Here is a 19,256-nt window from a genome sequence, read left to right on the forward strand (position 1 = left end):
CAGCATGGCAGCGGCTGGCTCAGGCCCCACAAGCCCAGGCTAGAACGGAGGCTGAGGTGGGAGGTTCCCGTGGGCATGCTGGGTGAGAGGGGTCTGTGGAATAGGATCCTGCTCACTGTGGAAAAGGTCAGCTCAGAGTCTGCTCTACCACGCCCCCTGGGGACAGAAACCATCCACGCCAAGACAGTTGAATGCTGATGAAGGAGTTAGACAGCTTCAGCCTTTTGTTTCTGCCATTCCTAATCCTTCTGTCCTGGGGCACTGGCAGAAATAGTTCATGCCCAAAAGGAAAGGAGGTTTACTTAAGCCTGGGTTTCTCAGCCTTGGCACCATTGGTGTTTCTGTCATGAGGAGCCGTCCTATGCCTGTGGAGCGGCATCCCTGGCCTCTACCGCTCCATGCCAGTAGCTGCTCCCCTCCCCGCTTCCCTCCTGCTAAGGCGTGACAATCACAAATGTTTCCAGATGTTGCTCAGAGTCTCCTGGGGGCAAAACTGCACGGGGCTGAGAGCCGCTGACTTAAACCAAACCATTTCCTTCAAAGTGCTAACAAAGGAGGGATGTGCTGGGAAGAGGAGCAAGCTCGCAGCGGCCAGGGGGTGACTCACGTTGTAGGAGCGGCCGTGCCTCTGTCTCCACCGCACCAGCACTACCTGGGCGATGACCAGGGCGCAGAGGAAGACCAAGATCATCTCCACGTGCATGGACTCATGTCCCCGGTGCAGCTCGTACATCCTCTCCTGCTGCAGGCTGCAACCGGCAAAGGAGTCAGCTGAGCAAGCCCTCAACTCGGACGGTTAGCAAAACAAGAAAAATAGGCAGGACTCATGAGAGCAATTGGGAATTTCAAACATAGGGTTTTCGAAGCTTTGATTACAAAGTTTTCCTAAGTTCTCAGTTCCCCCCTTTCCCCTGGGCTTGGGGGAAGAACAGCAGAGAAGAGGAGCCTGAGTCTGTCAGTGAAACCAGCTCCTCTCTGTCCTTAACTTGCCCACATGCTTTTGGCCTCAGCCTTGTCCTTTCAAGGTGATCAATGGGGACGAAAGCTCATTGGTGGGCTCTGAAGACCTGGGTTCCAACCTCCCATCTGCCATGTCATCCCCTTGGGAAAGTCAGTTATTCTCTCTGCACCTCAGTTTCCTCATTTCCACATCTAAAATAATGATCTCTCTGTACCTTACAAGATAGGTGCTCTGTAACTGTAGAGCACATATATATGATATTTTATTTGTGTCTGTATGAACAATAGTCTTCCCTGGCAGCTCAGATGGTAAAGAATCTGCCTGCATTGTGGAAGACCCAGGTTCGATACCTGGGTTGGGAAGATCCCCTGGAGAAAGAAATGGTAACTCACTCCAGTATTCTTGTCTGGAAAATCCCATGGACAGAGGAGTCTGGTGGGCCACAGTCCATGGGGTCACAAAGAGTCAGACATGACTGAGCAACTAACACTTTCACTTTCATATGAAGAATAATACTTACTATTAGGTTGTATCATATGAAATTGCCATTTTTGAAACTTAAAAAAAACCTCCAATCAAATATTGGCAATTTCAAGTAATTTCTAACATTCTTAAGTAAAAGGATATCTGGCAGATGGTGTCTATGGAGAGAATATTATTTGTGGGGCTAGGAAAACCTCTGAGTTGTAGAAATTATTTTCATTATAAGCAGAAAGAAGAGGCCTAAGTATTATCTTAGGCACAGTTCAGAGGATGACTAAACGCTTTCGTGTTTAGCTGGACTTTTAATTTTATACAGTGGTAGACAAAACCACTGAAGTAGTATGTCACCTGGTTTAACCTCCTACAGGAGAAGTGGCCTCCAAGAGAATCTAGAGCAGAGCTGCTTGACCTGGAAATCACCGAGAAGCTTTTAAAAATCACAGTGTCCAGGCTGGACCCCAGATAAATGAAGTGACCATTGCTCGGTGTTCTAGGCTGAACTGGGTTCCCTCAAAATTCATAATTCATAAGCTGCAGTGCTAACCCCTGGACCACAGAATGTGACTGTGTTTGGAGAAGGGGTCTTTAAAGAGGTAATTGAGGTAAGTGGGTCATTAGGACGGGCCTAACCAACATGACTGGTGTCCTTATGAGAAGAGGAGGCGAGGACACAGACTCCCCCAGGGAAGACCATCTGGATACACAGGTGGAAGCCAAGGAGGCTTCAGAAAAACCGAAGTCTGTGGCCCCTGGGTCTTGGACTTGCAGCCTCTAGATCTGTGAGAAAATAGATTTTTGTTGTTTTAGCACCCAGTCTGGGTAATCTGCTACGGTAGCCTGAGTAAACGCATAGAGATTTCCAGGATGTGATCGAGGCATCAGTAATTTTTACAGTTCCTCTTATGATTCTAAAGTGCAGCCTAAATTGGGATCTACTTGCCCAGAGGAAGACAGAATGGTTCAGGAATTAGGTAAAAGTGGGATAGTATTTAATATGAACCTTGACAATTACTTTATAAATATTGGTTAGCATTATCTTCTACCCCAAGTGAGGCACTATCAGTCACAAAATCTCTTAGTTTGCATTTAGTTAGGGCACTGATCAGAAAGCACTCTAGGTAACATCCTGTGACCTTTTAAAGCCACTTATTGGGTACCTGGTTTGGGTCTCTCTCTCCCAAAATTTCTACAGAGCTTCCTCAGCAAGGGCTCCATCCAAATCCCAGGGGTGCCCTCTGCTGGAAAATGCACAGAAATGAGCCCACAGAGCCTCCTAAATATTTCTGTTTGCTGCTGCTGCTGCTAAGTCGCTGCAGTCTGTCCGACTCTGTGCAACCCCATAGACGGCAGCCCACCAGGCCCCCCTGTCCCTGGGATTCTCCAGGCAAGAGTACTGGAGTGGGGTGCATTTCCTTCTCCATTGACTTACTAACTTATGCTGTTAAAGCAGTGCACTGGTTGAACCTCGTGTGCGCCCAGCATTTCCATGAGTAATAATTTCTCAACTATTCTCAAACTTCTCAAAAATCTATCTTCTTAGATAGAATCTGAGACTGTCACTGCTGGGAGGTACCATAAATGTGCTGAGACCCCTTCATTGATCAAATGGAGAAGCCGAAGCCCACATCAGGTAAACAACCGGAATAAAATCATGTGGCTATTGGTCTCTGTACTGGAAGCTGAGCTTAGGAGTCGAGAATGATTTCTAGAAGCTCTTGAAAAAATATATTCATTCTTCTGAAGAAATGGGAAGTGAAAAAAATAAAAGGGTACAAGCACTTAGTTGTAGTTTTTACATTCCAGGTCCAAAATAACTATTTAACACTCTGTGTAATACATAGATAGAAGAGTGGGTTTGTCATCAGTTTAAAATAGGACTTGCGTGATATCAAACAAAACATATCTTATAACATTAATGATTTTGTGAATATAGGGTGAAAATGCATCTCAGATGGTTAACCTACGTGGAAGTACTTTGGAAAGTATAAACTAGTGTAGAATGTAACAGATATCTTCTATTTTGATTAGGAATACATTCATAATTGGTGACCATAATGCAAAAAAAGGAGGAACAGTTTTATTTTATTTCATTCAGTGCCCATAGGGGTCCAATGGCCCCAGAGTAGGTACCATAACACAGAAGAAATAGCCTAAAAGGAAAGCCAGATGTATCTTGTGCCTGAAAGGACAAGGACATATAAGGACATATATTGAGGGACATATACATTCGTGGAACAGCAAGGAGCCCATTGCAGGAGGCAGATGAAACCCCTGCAGTTTGATCTATACAATCATTGTGCGTACATGACTTTACTAACCCACCTTCTATGCTGGGGAATTTACAAGTAAAATGATGGCTGCATTTAATTTCTCAAACTATTAAGATGGAAATCTAATTTTTAGTATACCAGCTATTAAAAAAATACAAATCACTTACTTCCACTCATCATCCGCAGAAAGCTTTGTGTGAGAGATCTGAAAAACATAAGAAGATCCCTTCTCAAAATTTTCTTGTTTCCTTAGCTTCCATTTTATATCATTACATGAGAAACTCAAACCATGAAAAATACTGATGTTTCCTAGTACTGTAATAATTTAGAATGAAAGCTCTAACAAAACATTTAATTACAGAACTAACCACACACACACATACACCCAAACAAAACAGTAATCAGGTCACTATTAATAAACACTTGATTCTGCTCTCTAAGGTCAGGAAACCAAATGAGGCTCCATTCCGGTGGTTTTGTTTGGCAATTCAGTAGAAGTTGTAGGAAGTGGCCTCCCAACAGGCAGTGTCATCCTGGCTTCTGGTGTAATCTATGAATTGGAGAACTTGTGAAAAACATTTGTTTTGCTGGTGTCTTAAACGATGTCAGTGAGAACTTGGAGATGACTTTCTCCAAGTTCAAGGATTTAGAGTCAGAGCTGACCAACTTCTTGTTTTGAGCATTGTTGCGTCCTCCTGTTCGTTTAACTTAAACCCTGATCACAGGGAAGGGGGTAATCTGGCCCAGCTGGTGGGCTGGGTGGGAGAGCTTAGAGACCGCTCCCAGGACAGTGCCTGAGACCGACCGACAGAGTGATCCACGACGGTGGGTCATTTGAAGCTTCTAAGGCTGATCTTCGGAAAGACATTGTCCAACTTTCATGGAGAACACAGACAGCTTAACCTCTAGTCCAGTAGCATCAAAAGCTAAAATCCCCAATGATGACAAAGAAGAAAAGGCCAATAAAGCCTTTATTACACAAATCAGACATTAAACAGGTTTTTTCCCCCTTTGTTTTCTTGAAATCAGTTCAGCCGCTCAGTCGTGTCCAACTCTTGGCGACCCCATGGACCGCAGCATGTCAGGCTTCCCTGTCCATCACCAACTCCCTGAGCCTACTCAGACTCATTGTCTTGAGATGGCAGAAGCAGTTCCTCTGTGTGTGTGTGTGTGTGTGTGTGAGAGAGAGAGAGGGAGAGAGAGAGAGAGAGAGGCAATTCTGACAGATGGAAAGAAACAACACTATCCATAGTTCAGCTAGGGTTCCTCTGATTCAAGGTCAACAGTTTCCCTAAGACATGTATGCCTTCCTTGGTCAGACTGGAGGGGTCCCCTTATTAGGGGGATGAAAGCTCCAGGAGACAGCTTAGCTGGGGTTTAGGCAGCTTTAGGACTTGCTGGGTGATGGTGGAGAGGAAGTGGGTGGGGCAGCAGCTTCCCTGGGGCTCTCTGCCACTGGCTGATCCGACCTGGTGGTCCCTGATATCCAAATGAAGGTTGCGGCCCTTGGGCTCAAGGCTGCCTTCTAGGAGCAAAGCCTTAGTGGCAGCCCTCAGGAAGAGCAGCGCAAGTCCCCTCCTCAGTGGGATGTGGCCAACTTGACTGACTTCTGCTTTGGGAATGAGCCTTGCGCGAGTACTGAACACTGAGCTGATGGAGCTCCGGGTGACCCAGGCACATCACCAACCCGTGTCTGTCCCCATTTCCTTCTCAGAGGCTGGAGACTGACGTAAAAACTGCTCTTATCCAATTCACTGCAATATTGCGAATGTAAATAAGACACTAGATGAGAGTTTTCTAAGAAGGTGCTTCATCCAAGGGCCAGTCATCTCAGTAAAAGTTGCAACCAAGACTCCATGGGTCCCCTTTTCGCTGTTCAAGATCTTTGGCTTCACAGTGCTTTTTGTTCAAATTAGCTTAAAACAGGGAATTGGGTTTTTAGTTGAGAAGATATGCTTCCTTTGACTTTTACAAGTAATGTAGCTCTGGGTATAAATGTGTAACTACCCACCAGATTCCAAGTCTTTTTTTTTTTTTTTTTACTGAAGTATAGTTGGTTTACCATATTATATTAGTTTCAGGTAGACAGCATAATGATTCAGTATTTTACAGATTATCCTCCATAAAAGTTATTACAAGATAATAGCTGTAATTCCCTGTGCTATACAATATAGCCTTGTTGCTTATCTATTTTATACATAGCAGTTTGTATCTCTTAATCCACACCCCTAATCTGCCCCTCCCTACAACCATCAGTTTTTTCCCTATATCTGTGAGTCTGTTTCTGAAGTCCTTTTAAATGAAGTATGATAAATTGTTCTACTGAAGACAGGAAAGCTTAGGGAGTGGAAATTGCAGCCGAAAAGATTTCTGCTAAATACAGTTAAGAACTTCCTTAGATCAAGTGATATTGAAACAACATTCTTATTCCTGGGAAAAAAGCAAACTATGATGATGATACAATTAGAGATTTCTCTTTTCTAGTAATAGTTTCCTCTAGTACAGTTTTTTTTCCTAGGGTGGAATCTATTTTTTGAAAGATTTTTTTTTTTGTGTGTGGTATGTTATTATGTAAGCCCATCCAGAGGCTTAAGAGGATTTATTTTGGAAACTGAAATGACACAAAAATTCATCTGAAGGGTAAGCATAGGAATATCCAGGAAAATTCAGAAGATGAGTGAAGATTAGGGATGTGGTCTGTCAGCCACTGAAACCTACAGTACAGCCACGGAAATTACCTGATAGCCTCACGGGCCCAGGAACAGGAAGAGAGCGAGTGAGCAGAAGACAGAGTCTAGGAACAGACCTAGCTACAAATGATAAGTGAGCTACTTCAAAGTGGTGAGAAAGAAAGGGATCGTTCAATAAATGGTGCTGAGAAGTGGAACTCTACTCAATGGATGGGAGGCGGACTAGGGGGAGGGTGATATTTATTATGTACGGCTGAACTCCTTTGCCGTTCACCTGAAATTATCACACCGTTGTGAATTGGCTGTACCCCAATACAAAATTAATGAAAAAAAAGCGGTGCTGAGACCATTAGCTAGTCATCTGAGAAAAATGTAAAGCTGGATCCACACCCAGCTTCAAAATAGATTCCAAAAGGATCAAATATTTAAATGTGAAAAGGAAAACCTGAAAAGTGCTAGAAGAAATACAGTTAAGCATTTTAATAATACCTCAGGGAAGAAGGCATTAAAGTAAAATATCGATGAATTCTGAGGACACAAAAATCAAATAGATTAAAATCACCTGTACTTGAAAGATAAACTGGAGAAAATATATGTGAAGGCAAGAAGTGACTAACCTGAATAGAAAAAGAGCTTTTCCAATTTAATCCAAAAGAGATAAAGCATTTGTAAAGGGCAAAGCACATGAACAAGAAATTCATAAAAGAGGAAATACAAATGGCTCATTTATGCAAAGATGATTCAACTCACGAGTAATAACTTTGGAAAAGCCTTCCTGAAAGCAGACATTCCATGCTGAAGACCCTCGGGAGGGCAGTGGGGAAGCGGGAACCTAGCTCTTCTAGGAGTGTGGGTGCAGCTGTGTTGAAAATAGAAGGTTCAGTCAGTGTGAGACTTAGTGTCACTCTCCACCCCACCCCACCCTGGGGGGGTTCAATGGGGCTCAGAGACAGAGGCACTGGCAGGGAGGGGGGAAGCATTTAAAGTCCTCCTCTGGAGGGGAGATTCCAGCCTGGCCTTCCATCAGGCCCCAGGGGCACTGCCTTGCTCTAGAAGCCTCCCCCCTACCACCCATGCATCTCAAATTTGGAAACACAAAGGCTTTTTTCCCCCTCTTTTCTAACTCAAGAAAATATTTTGAGGGAATTCCCTGGGGGCCCAGTGGTTAGGACTCTGTGCTTTCACTTTGGAGGGCGCCAGTTCAATCCCTGGTTGGGGAACTAAGATCCTGAAAAAAAAGGGGAAATATTTTGAAAGCCTGAGTGAAAACTGACTGAAGATGGCTGGTGTAGGGCTGATGCTCTCAGGTGGACTGGGGAAGAAGGGGAGAGATAAAGAACAGTCTGAGCCCTGGAAAATCAGAGGTAGAGTTTTTAATTTGCAGTCCCCTCTCCACCCCAGGCCATCCAAAGCTGGTGTCTTAGTGGACCAGGCCCCGTCATAACCACACTGCCTCTGTCTCTCCATCCAGTGGGTAGTCTGGAAGCAGCCATGAACTGCCTGGAAGTCCTGAGTCTGAGGAGTGAGGAGGTGAGGTTGCCTCCTATCAAGAGTCCTTGGGGCATCTGTTGGGACCAGTCCTAGCCTTGGTTTCTGTTCTGCAGGGGGATGAACCTGTCCGTCCCTACTCAACCCCCAAAGATATGGCCTGTTTCTAACCTCTGGTCCCTACGACTGTGATCTTACTTGGAAAGAGTCTTTACAGATGTGATTAAGTTAAGGATTTGGGGATGGGATCATCCAGGATTTAGGGTGGGCCCTGAACCCAGTGGCTGGAGTTGATAGAAGAGAAAGTCAAAGGGAGATCTGACACCTGGAGACACACAGGCGTGGAGACGGAAGCCACGCTGAGATGGAGGCAGTGACTGGAGGGAAGCAGCTCCAAGCCCAAGACACCTGGCATCCCCTGAAGTTGGGAGAGGCAAGGAAGGTTTGCCCTAGAGTTTCTGGAGGAACCATAGCCCTGCCTACACACAGGTGTTAGACTTCCGGCCCCCAGAACTGTGAAAGAGAAAGGTTCTATTTTTTTTCTTGTTTTTAAAGATTGACATATTTATTTTTGGCCATGCTTAGTGTTCACTGCTGAGCGTGGGCCTTCCCTGCTCGAAGTGAGCAGGGCTGCTCTTCACCGCTGTGCATGGGCGTCTCCTCACACTGGCTTCTCAGGGCACGTGCTCCAGGCATCCTGGTTCCAACAGTTGTGGCGAGAAGGCTTAGTTGCTCCTGGGCATGCAGAATCTTCCCAGACCAGGCATGGAACCCCTGTCCCCTGCATTGGTAGGTGGATTCTTACCCACTAGATTGCCAGGGAAGCCCTCTTTTTTTCTATTGTTTTCTTTTCTATCAATATTTTAAAAAATTTTCTCTATTTAAAAAAATTAATTTTTATTGGACTATAGTTGATTTACAATGTTGTGTTAGTTTCAGATGTAGGGCAAAGTGAGTCAGTTATGCACACACATATTCTTTTTTAGATTATTTTATCATATAGGTTATCCCAGAATGTGGGCTTTCCTGGTGGCTCAGATGATAAAGAATCTGCCTGCAATGCAGGAGACCTGGATTACATCCCTAGGCTGGGAAGATCTCTTGGAGGAAAGAACAGCAACCCACTCCAGTATTCTTGCCTGGAGAATCCCATGGAAAGAGGAGCCTGGAGTGCTACAATCCATGGGGTTGCAGAGTCAGACACGCCTGAGCGACTAACATTTCATTTTCATTTATTTTTCAGAATGTGGAGTTCCCTATGCTATACAGTAGGTCCTTATTAGTTATTGATTTTGTATATAGTGCTGTGTATAAGTCAATCCCAGTCTCCCAATTTATCCCTTCAGTAACCTCCTATTGTTATGGCAGCTCCAGGAAATGGACACCTGCACATCCAGCCCCAGCAGATGGCTTCCACACTCAGGAGTGCGGGTGGGGAGGGGGTGACTCCTGTAAGCTCTGGGTCAGGGAGGCGGCACAGGTCCTGGGTGGACCTGCAGGCAGGCCTGTAAGAGCAGCTTGGCTTATAGTCTTTAGACACGAGGCCTGTGGGCCTCTATCTGTACTCTTGCTCCAGGCCTGCCACTTGGCTGGGGATGCTGGCTGCCAGGCAGCATGGAGAAGAGCATTTCTCTATGTGATACCGTCCAGGCCAGGAGAAAAGACTTACAGATAGGGACCAGCATCATCCTTCCTGTGAAAAGGCCTAGCTAGGTCCTCCTCCAGTGCAGCCTACCCTTCCACAAGCTCTCCCTGCTTCCAAGAACTTCCAAACAGTGTTATAGTGTCTCCCCTTAAATACAGGCAGACGGCCAAAGATGATAGGAGTGGGCTCTGCATCCATGAGGACAAGGACCCCAGGCTGTAGAAATGGAAACAAACAAAAATCTTAGAAGTGAAAAATTTGAGAACTGAAAATAAAAAATCTAATGGAAATCTTGAAGATAAATAATGAAACTGCTTCAGAAAGGGAAAAAAAAAAAAAAAAAAAACCCAAAGGAAGTAGAAAAGAAGAAAGAAAATATAAGAAAATTAGAGAATCTGTCCAGGAAATCGCATATCCAAATAGAGGGTTTCCAGAATAAGAGAGCAGAGATGGCTAAAAGCAAGAAATTTAAAAGAAATTATACAGGAAAATTCCCACGGCTTGAAAGACACCTGTTTTCGAAGGAAAGGACTCACGAGGTGCCCAGTAGAATAGATGAAAAAAGAGCCACAGCAAATTGCATCAGTAGGAAGTCTGAACATTGTGGTTCAGAAGGAAGAACCTATGCAGAGAGAAGGCAGAGGTCAAATGCCAAGGATCCAAGCTCAGGAGTTACAGGAGAGATCCGCTGACATGCTCCAGCATGTTGAGAAGAGCCTGGCAAGTGAGTTTGGGGATGAGTCCCAGTCTGGCAGCGAGTTTGGGGATGAATGGGTGAATGGCGCACAGAAAGTGAAGGAAGCAGAGCAGGGAACTGAAAGGGATGCAGAGTAGTTCAGGGTGTACACGTGGTGTCCGGCTGCAAGTGACGAGCATGCGCTCAGAGCCCCTGACACAGGCAGGGAATGAAGACTTAGCTAACGTGTGATGTAACTAACATGAGAGGCTGGAAGAAAGCAAGTCACAGGCATGGGGTGGGCTGGACAGGTTGGTGGGAGAGAGTGTAGTTCTTATCCTCCATGGCAGGGAATCGATCCAATAACACTAGTGACTAAAAATCAAGAAGTGTTGTATGACTGCATTGTTGAAAATATGGAGCATAGACCAGAAAAAAATGACTGAAAAAGATGAAAGTCATTGCCTCTGGGGAGTGGAAATCAGAAGTGGGGAAGGGTGAGTGGAGTGGAGCTGCTGTTTTTGTGTTTTGAGTCTACAGAATTATCTCTTTAAATTTCGGATGTATAAAACATTAATAATAATAATAAAAGCCCACTGACCGTATTATCCTCCCCCTGGCCACCATGGTTAATGTCCCTCCTGAAGTTTCATGTCCCTTTTCAGTCTCACCTCCCTCCATTGCCTCAGCACACCCTCTTCTCCAACCAAGCAGAACTGTTTGTCCCCCCAGTGCTTTTCCTGCACACTCAGCCTCTCTTCTGGGCTGCCCTGGGCCCACCTCCTCCAGGGAGCCCTGCAGGATAGGCCCCTCCATTGGAGGAAGTTGAGACACGGGACGTCTTTTGGACACTAACTCCCAGTGGCATACCTAGCTCTTTCCCTTATCTTTCTCCCTTCTTTAAGACAAGCCTTCTGAATTTCTACCAGGGTCACAGTGAGTGCCGGTCCTTCGCTCCTTTCCCCATGCTCATCACTCCCCAACAATTTTCTTCACCTCCAAAAAGCTGGTCCTGCTGTTCCCTCCATCTGGAATTCCTATCCTCCCTAGTCATCACAAGGTCAGCTCTCACCCACTCTCCAAGGCCAAGCTCAATGCCATGCTCCTCACTAGCCTTGCCCATCCCCGCTGCCAATTGCAATCCCTTGCTTCTTAGAAATCTTACAAAGCTTCACTTGAACCTGTTTTGGGGACAGTAATTTCTTCCTACTCTCTGAGTTCTTTTTTCACTGCTCTTCCAGAAAGTGGACTCCCAGAGGAAAGGCCCTCCTCTAATTGCATGGTTATTCCCTCCCCTACCCCAGTCCCCAGTACCTGGTCGTGGCCTAAGAGCTGTCAGATGAATTAAAAATAAATGAATGATAGGGTTTGAAGCCACCACCAGGAGGAGGAAGAACGAGGCAGCCCCGTGGTTCTCAGAGCTCAAGCAGCAGCAACCCCCCCACCCCGGGAACTGGTTAGACTGCAGATGATGGGGGGGGGGGGGGTGTAGAAACCTACATCTACCAGGTGGCTCTGCCCCAGCCTCCTAAGTGCGAACCACAGAATCGAGCCTGATGTACCCCCAGCATCCCTCAGCTGTCCGCCTCAAGGCCCCGGCCTTCACCGGGCCGCGGGGGCTTCTGCTAGCGAGCGGGGAGCGGGTGGGCGGCCAGTGTGGAGGGCAGGGAGCGGGCAGGGCCGAGCAGGATCAGGTTCATCCGAGAAGAGGCAGAGGTGGGGGAGAGGGAGAGGAAGGAGCGGGGAGGACGGAGAGAGAGGAAAAGACGGGGAGAGAGAGGAGGAAGGGGAGAGGGAGAGGAGAGACCGAGGGAAACGGAGAGGAACTCTGCCTCCCGGAGCGGGGAGGAGCGCGGACAAGCCACAGCATCTTCCAGAAGGTCGTTCGCCCCTCCATCCCCGGCGGGTGCACACCGGATGCGCGCGGGAGGGGGCCTTGGAGACCGCTGTGTGTACCGGGCAGCCCCTGCGCGGGCCTGGGGACCCCGACCCCGGGACCCCCGCCCGCGCCCGCGCCCGTACCTGCTCGTGCCGGGGGGGCCCCTCCAGGCCCGGGGCCGCCCCCGCGGCCATGCCTCCGGCGCTCACCGCCCGCTGCTGCCCCGGGTCTCCGCGTCCGCGCGCAGGGGCCTCGCCGCCGCCCCGCCCCGGGCCGTGCGGGCCGGATACCCGCGCGGGGACCTCCTGCGGAGCGAGGACGCTCATGCGGGTCCCCGTCGCCGCTGAGGAGGCCCCCTGGGCCTCGGGACCCTCTGCAGGGAAGCCGTTCCGTCAGCCACTGCCGCCGGGAAGCCCGGCGCTTCCCCCACCGCGCACCCCGCACCCCACCAGCCATGCGCGGGCAGGACCCAGCGGCTCTGCTGCCGGGAGACCAGGCGGGAGGAGGTGGGAGTCTGAGAGTGAGACGCGGAGGTGAGAGGGGGGCCCTTGCTTTCTCTTCAGTTCTCTCCCTCAGCGGAAGACAAGCGGTCAGGCGCCGGGCCCCATGCGGGGAGACCCAGGCGCTGCGGCGCCCAGTGCCGAGCCTCTCCCCGGCCTGGCCGATTCTTGCTCAGCTCTCTGCAGCCTCAGGCACGGGGACAGCTCCTGGGCAGAGTCCCATCGGCCTCTCCACAGCCTCTCCGAAGAAGACTTCCCTGTGGGAGAACGTGCGCCCCCTTAGCCCCCGTGCTGCTGCAGCACCCCCTCCCCGGGGAGGACCCCCCACTTGTCTTTGTCCCCTTCACCTTCTCGGAGACCCTCCTTTCCGCTCAGCGTGAGGCTCGCAGCCTGGACTCACGCAGGGACAGCCGGAATACTTCCACAAGGCTTTAGGGACGCTTGGGTGTCCATTCAGGGCGAAGAGAGGACACCTGAGGGGATAGTGTGGCTTACAAAATGTGACTACTCGATTCCAGCTGGTGATGGCCCCGGTTTTGTGTGATGGCACGTACTAGGAGCTGCCAGGGACGCGGACCACAAGATATGGACCCGTGCTGGCCACTGTGGACCGACAGCCAGCCCGGGGAAGAGACAGGCATGCAGCACAGTTTACCCCAGAAGTGCGTCCGCGCTGCAGCCTGGGCGCCTCAGGGCCCTGGAGGGGTTGTTAAAACTCTGTGGCGGGGCTGGACCCCCTTTTCTGGTGGGTCTGGGCTGGGGCCTCAGAATCTCCCTTCTTCACAAGTTTCCTGTGGTGGCTGCCCACACCCGCAGGCTGCTTTGTAGTGTGGTCCGGGTGATGCAAAGGCCTGGAGGCTGGAGAAAACTTTGTGCACTGGAGAAGCTGAAATAAAAGTAACAGCTGACGCGGCTGTAAGGTAACTAGGCACCAGGCCCTCTTCCAAGGACTTTACTGCGTTAACTCACTCAGTCCTCACAACAACCCCCTGAGGAAGGCGATGTTATCTCCAGATGGATCAAGTCGCCTGTAAATGGTGGTGAGAACACTCATACACAGGGAGGGGCAGACGTTTGCTCAGCTTTCAAAGCTGGTAGGCAGTGCGGTGGGGGTTTGGACCCAGAGAAGATTGACTGACTCCGTGGCTGGGGCCCATAACCACTCAAGGAAGGTCCTGGGGGACCAGTCCAAAGTCTATGTAATTCATATTAAACAGTGTGAACTGTAGCCCAAGGAGCATGGGAAACCATTTCAGAGTAGTAAGAACGTGACATTTCTAGATCAGCCTTTTGGCTTCAAGGGTGGGGAAGGGAGCTTAACTAGGACCCAATGCGGGACAAACCAGGAACCTGTTGCTGTAGTTCTAGCTAAAGGTGGCAGGGGCCTTGGTGGTATATGGGAGTCTGTGCAGGGCCTGGGTGAAGAGAGACAGAGGCCCGTGGATAGAGCTGAATGATTTCAGTTCAGTTCAGTCGCTCAGTCGTGTCTGACTCTTTGTGGCCCCATGAATCGCAGCACGCCAGGCCTCCCTGTCCATCACCAACTCCCGGAGTTCACTCAAACCCCTGTCCATCAAGTTGCTGATGCCATCCAACCATCTCATCCTCTGTCATCCCCTTCTCCTGCCCCCAATCCCTCCGAGCATCAGGGTCTTTTCCAATGAGTCAACTCTTTGCATGAGGTGGCCAAAGTACTGGAGTTTCAGCTTCAGCATCAGTCCTTCCAGTGAACACCCAGGACTGATCTCCTTTAGGATGGACTGGTTGGATCTCCTTGCAGTCCAACAGACTCTCAAAAGTGTTCTCCAACACCACAGTTCAAAAGCATCAATTCTTGGGTGCTCAGCTTTCTTCACAGTCCAACTCTCACATTCATACATGACCACTGGAAAAACCATAGCCTTGACCAGTCAGACCTTTGTTGGCAAAGTAATGTCTGCTTTTTAATATACTATCTAGGTTAGTCATAACTTTCCTTCCAAGGAGTAAGCGTCTTTTAATTTCATGGCTGCAGTCACCATCTGCAGTGATTTTGGAGCCCAAAAAGATAAAGTCTGACACTGTTTCCGTTGTTTCCCCATCTATTTCCCATGAAGTGTTCAGATCAGAGGCCATGATCTTAGTTTTCTGAATGTTGAGCTTTAAGCCAACTTTTTCACTCTTCTCTTTCACTTTCATCAAGAGGCTTTTTAGCTCTTCACTTTCTGCCATAAGGGTGGTGTCATCTGCATATCTGAGGTTATTGATATTTCTCCCTGCAATCTTGATTCCAGCTTGTGCTTCTTCCAGCCCAGCATTTCTCATGATGTACTCTGCATAGAAGTTAAATAAATAGGGTGACAATATACAGCCTTGACCTACTCCTTTTCCTATTTGGAACCAGACTGTTGTTCCATGTCCAGTTCTAACTGCTGCTTCTTGACCTGCATACTGCATACAGATTTCTCAAGAGGCAGGTCAGGTGGTCTGGTATTCCCACCTCTTTCTGAATGATTTAGGCAATCAATTCTCTAGGGCTTAACTGATCTTCAAGGACGGTGCCCAGGCAAGTGGTTTGAGCAGCAGGGCACCTGGGGAGACAGGGCTACCATCTCTGACAATGGAAATGCGGAAAGTGCAGCAGATTTGGGGGAACAAAGATAATGAGCTCATTTGCACATGCTGTCTCTCTATCTGGCTCCTGGCCTCTCTTCAAAGTGGCAAAGGCCACTTTTTCTCTCTAGCCCAGCAGGCCCTAAAATTCTAGATTCTTCTAAGTCTGCTCCCCTCCCACCTCCAAAAAAGACCAGAATTTCCTGTCCCTACAGAATTCTGGCCCATTATCATAAGTCTTGGCTCTCTGCTGTGAGACTCTCTTCCCTGGTTGACTGACACCAGAAATACCCACCTATTTCACTGGTGACACAGGTAAGCACAAAGGCATTCCTCTTTCTGGCTTCAGCTCCACCATCAAAAAGTCTTGTTTCTCACCCTCTGGCAGGTAGTGGCAGATGTGCTGTGATTTGTTCTGTCATTGGGGCCTCCCTGGGGGCTCAGATGGTAAAGAATCTGCTTGTAATGCAGGAGGCCTGGGTTTGATCCCTGGGTGGGGAAGATGCCCTGGAGAAGGGAATGGCAGCCCACTCCAGTATTCTTGCCTGGAGAATCCCATGCACAGAGGAGCCTGGTGGGCTACAGTCCATGGGGTCACAAAGAGTTGGACACGACTAAGTGAGTGACACTTTCACTCTTCTTCATTCTCCTGTCTTACTGGGTTCCCTCTGTGGCCGAATTCCTGGTGGCCAGAACCAATCTCTTGTCGCTCAGTCAGTGAACACTTTGGAGTAGTTCACCTGATCAAATTATGTGATTTGCACCTTTGTTTCCCAGATCAAATGGTTGGCAGCTGACTCTCATCACTGAGGAAAAGAGGAATCTGTTGTTTAGCTGTAATCTCTCCAGCTTGTTAGCCCCAGTCTGCCATCTCCTGTCATCTTCTGGTCTAGAATGTGGAGGTGAGTGTAATGATGTAGAGAAAATGAGCTAATATCATAAAGGTGATTGGAAAACAAAGTGGAGTCAAGACTAGCTATATAAATATGGTATATGGTATAGAAAGAGGCAAACAGACCTGTGGAACAGAGTAGAAAGACTCCAAGTGGACACACACACTGGAATGATGAATCAGCAGGGAAAGGATGGACTAGTTACTCATTAGCTTATCCATCTGAGAAAAAGTGACCACATATCAAGACAAAGCAGATAGTTTAAAAGCAAAACTTTAGGATGATTTTAAAAATTATCTTTGTCATCTCAGTGTAAAGACTCAAAAAAACAAAAACAAAAACAAAACACAAGACTCAAAAGAACAAACCATAAAGGAAAAGATTCACAAATTAGCTTATACTAAAATGTAAAATTTCCATACGTGCATTTATCTAGCTGCTAAAGATTAGTGCACAGAATAAACAACATTGTTAGAAATAAATTTTAAAAAATATTTTAATAGAAAATGGTCAAAGGATGTAAACCAATTGGAAGAGATAAAGTTATGAGACAATTTTGTAATTTAAAGAAAATTGTCGCATTTATGTATATGAGTTAAACTAGAGTGTTTGGTTCATAGGAATGCCTTGTATAGGTTACATTACCAAATGCAAAGTGGGTCCCTTCAGCTTTTTACCCACTCTCTGTGTGTGTGGTCAGTCCTGTCTGACTCTTTGTGAACCCATAGACTGTATCCCCCCAGGCTTCTCTGTCCGTGGGATTTTCCAGACACGGTTACTGGAGTGGGTCGTCATTTCCTCCTCCAGGGGGTCTTCCTCACCCAGGGATGGAAACTGCATCTCTTGAGTGTCCTGCATTAGCAGGAGGGTTCTCTACCATTGAGCCAGGGAAGTCCTCCACCCACTCTGCGTGCGGGCGCGCTCAGTCGTGTCGGACTCTTCCACCCCATAGACTGTAGCCCACCAGGCTCCTCTGCCCATAGGATTTTTCACTGACCACCTGTTCTTTTCCCCCCTTTCTCAGCTGAGACCAACCAAACTGCCTTAGGCTGATGGTGCCACCTAGTGGTATGATCTTGCAAAAGACCTCTGCATTGCTTTATAAAGGATCTTTTCCAAGTCAGTTTCTCTTCCCCCGGTGCTCCTTTCCTCTTCCTCATACCGTCTCCATATGGATGGATAGAACCCACGCTTCACCCTTATTACTACAGCTAAGACGGGCGGCTCAGGGTGTCTAACCAGATGCAGTGTGCCGTGTGGAGGACGGAAATGGACGGGCGGAGTCTGGGCTCTCCTCTGTGCGAGGCTGGTAATAGCAGATTCAGTCTAAATGGGGGGTCAGGTTGAAAACCCTCCGGACATTGTGAGTAATCAGCAGTTTACCTGGTCTCAAAAATCAGTATTAAAAGAGGCACCAAAAATTCTGCCTTTCAGCGATTCTTGGGGTCAGAGGTAGCCTGAAGCAGTGATGGGGGCAATCATTCCTTAAAGGAGAGGGACCCCAAAGCGAGGCTCTACCTTGAAAAATGGAGTGGCTGCCTAGAGAGAATTAAGCTAACTCCCCAACCCAGCACTTCAACCTGCGTTCCCCCAGCTCCCTCTGGATGATAGGTTAGTCTTCAGGTGTAGACACTGGCCCCTTAGAATTGGCAGAAATCATGCAATTTCATCTGATTGCCTACTGCCTATGTTCCTAACTCTAGTCAGTGTTTCCTAATCCCTCGCAGGGTAACCTTTACTTTCTCCTGTAATTAAATCTGCTTTTGCTTAATCATTGTCCTCAAGACAAATGAAAGAGACTCAACTTTATTGTTTATCTCACTCTTTAATTATTAGTATTGAACATTAATGACTTCTACTTTTTTTTTTTTTGCTAAAATGTGGAGTATTTAGCTATATCATGGTTAAATGGAGTTTTATGAGCTGGCCTGTGGCCCTAATCACCATTTATAACATCTTTTCTTTGGGAAAGTGTATTCTGCCTTTCAAACCACAGCCTTCCAAATGCACATTTGGAACACAATCCATTTGTGAGTTGGGAACTCTGTACTGATGTCTCTTGGCCCAGGGCAGCCCCACCACCAAACACATGTGGTTTAAAGTTCATGTAACAGCTGGTTCATTTAAATAATGTTAGCTGGAGCTCAGCTTTCAGGTTCTCAGGTTTCTGGTTAATTTAAAATCGAGGAGGCAGCAGAGTGGCAGCGCTCAGACGACAGCATGTATGGGGCTCCCGCTCCCTGTAGAGAGATGGCATATCCCCCCTTTTCATGGTTTTCCCTGCAGGCTTTAGAACTCAGCCTCTTCCGAGGGCAAGCTTTTCAGTTCTGCTGAACAATTGATCCTGAAACAGAAGAACTCCTTTTAAAAACTTACTATACTTCCAAGCCTGGAAGTTCAGCTAGGGTCATTCTGGTTTATTGAGTGCAGGAGCCCTCTCAGCAGGAAGAAAAACCACATTTAAATCCTTGATGGGGGTCCTCCCCCAGCCCTCCTTGTTTTCCTTTCCCGGTGCCTCTGCTAAGAAGTTTCATCTTTACTAATTTAGAAGCCAGACAGCCTGTCCCAGGCAAGCCAGCCTCTCCACTGTCCTATGTAAAGAGTTAATATTTATCAAACACCTCCAGTGTGCCAGGCACAGGCCTAAGCAGGCTACTTGCCTAATATCATTTAATCCCCAAAATGACCTCCAATGGAGGGCATCGCATCTCTACTTTGTCAATGAACCCATTTATAGTAGAAGAGGGTAATTGTTTTATCTAAGAATGCAGAGCTGTTGACATTGCCCCACCAGTGCACTCATCCCTGGGTGGGGCGGAAGGCCCCCCGCTTCATGGGTGTACTCCAGGAAACCCCATCCTGGGGTGGAAAGTGTATTTGTCATTTCTAGTTAAAATCCAGGTATTGCCATCATAATTCCTCTGCATATGTGTGTTAGTCGCTCAGTCATGTCCAACTCTTTGCAACCCCATGGACTGTAGCCCACCAGGCTCCTCTGTCAGTGGAACTCTCCAGGTATGAATACTGGAGTGGATAGCCATTCCCTTCTCCAGGGGATCTTTCCGATCCAGGGATTGAACCTGGGTCCCTTGCATTGCAGGCAGATTCTTTACTCTCTGAGCCATCAGGGAAGCCTCATAATTCCTCTACTTCAGGTTAATTGCCAAGATTGTGTTGTA

The 19,256-nt window shown here is 47.7% G+C and overlaps 1 protein-coding gene across 1 annotated transcript in view; it reads right to left on the bottom strand.

The window, feature by feature from the left end:
* RNF175 (ring finger protein 175) overlaps positions 1-12,477 on the bottom strand; it is a 61,861-nt gene extending 49,384 nt beyond the window's left edge. Inside the window, exons 1-3 of the mRNA XM_065904871.1 lie at positions 12,236-12,477; positions 3,882-3,919; positions 608-749 (exon numbers count right to left, since the gene is read on the bottom strand). Coding sequence (XP_065760943.1) covers positions 608-749; positions 3,882-3,919; positions 12,236-12,418 — 363 coding nt within the window. The 5' untranslated portion in view covers positions 12,419-12,477. The remainder of the gene's footprint in view (positions 1-607; positions 750-3,881; positions 3,920-12,235) is intronic.
* Between the last annotated feature and the right edge of the window lie 6,779 nt (positions 12,478-19,256).

This window comes from Muntiacus reevesi, chromosome 13 (assembly GCF_963930625.1).
Source record: "Muntiacus reevesi chromosome 13, mMunRee1.1, whole genome shotgun sequence".
Classification (NCBI taxonomy): Eukaryota; Metazoa; Chordata; class Mammalia; order Artiodactyla; family Cervidae; genus Muntiacus; species Muntiacus reevesi.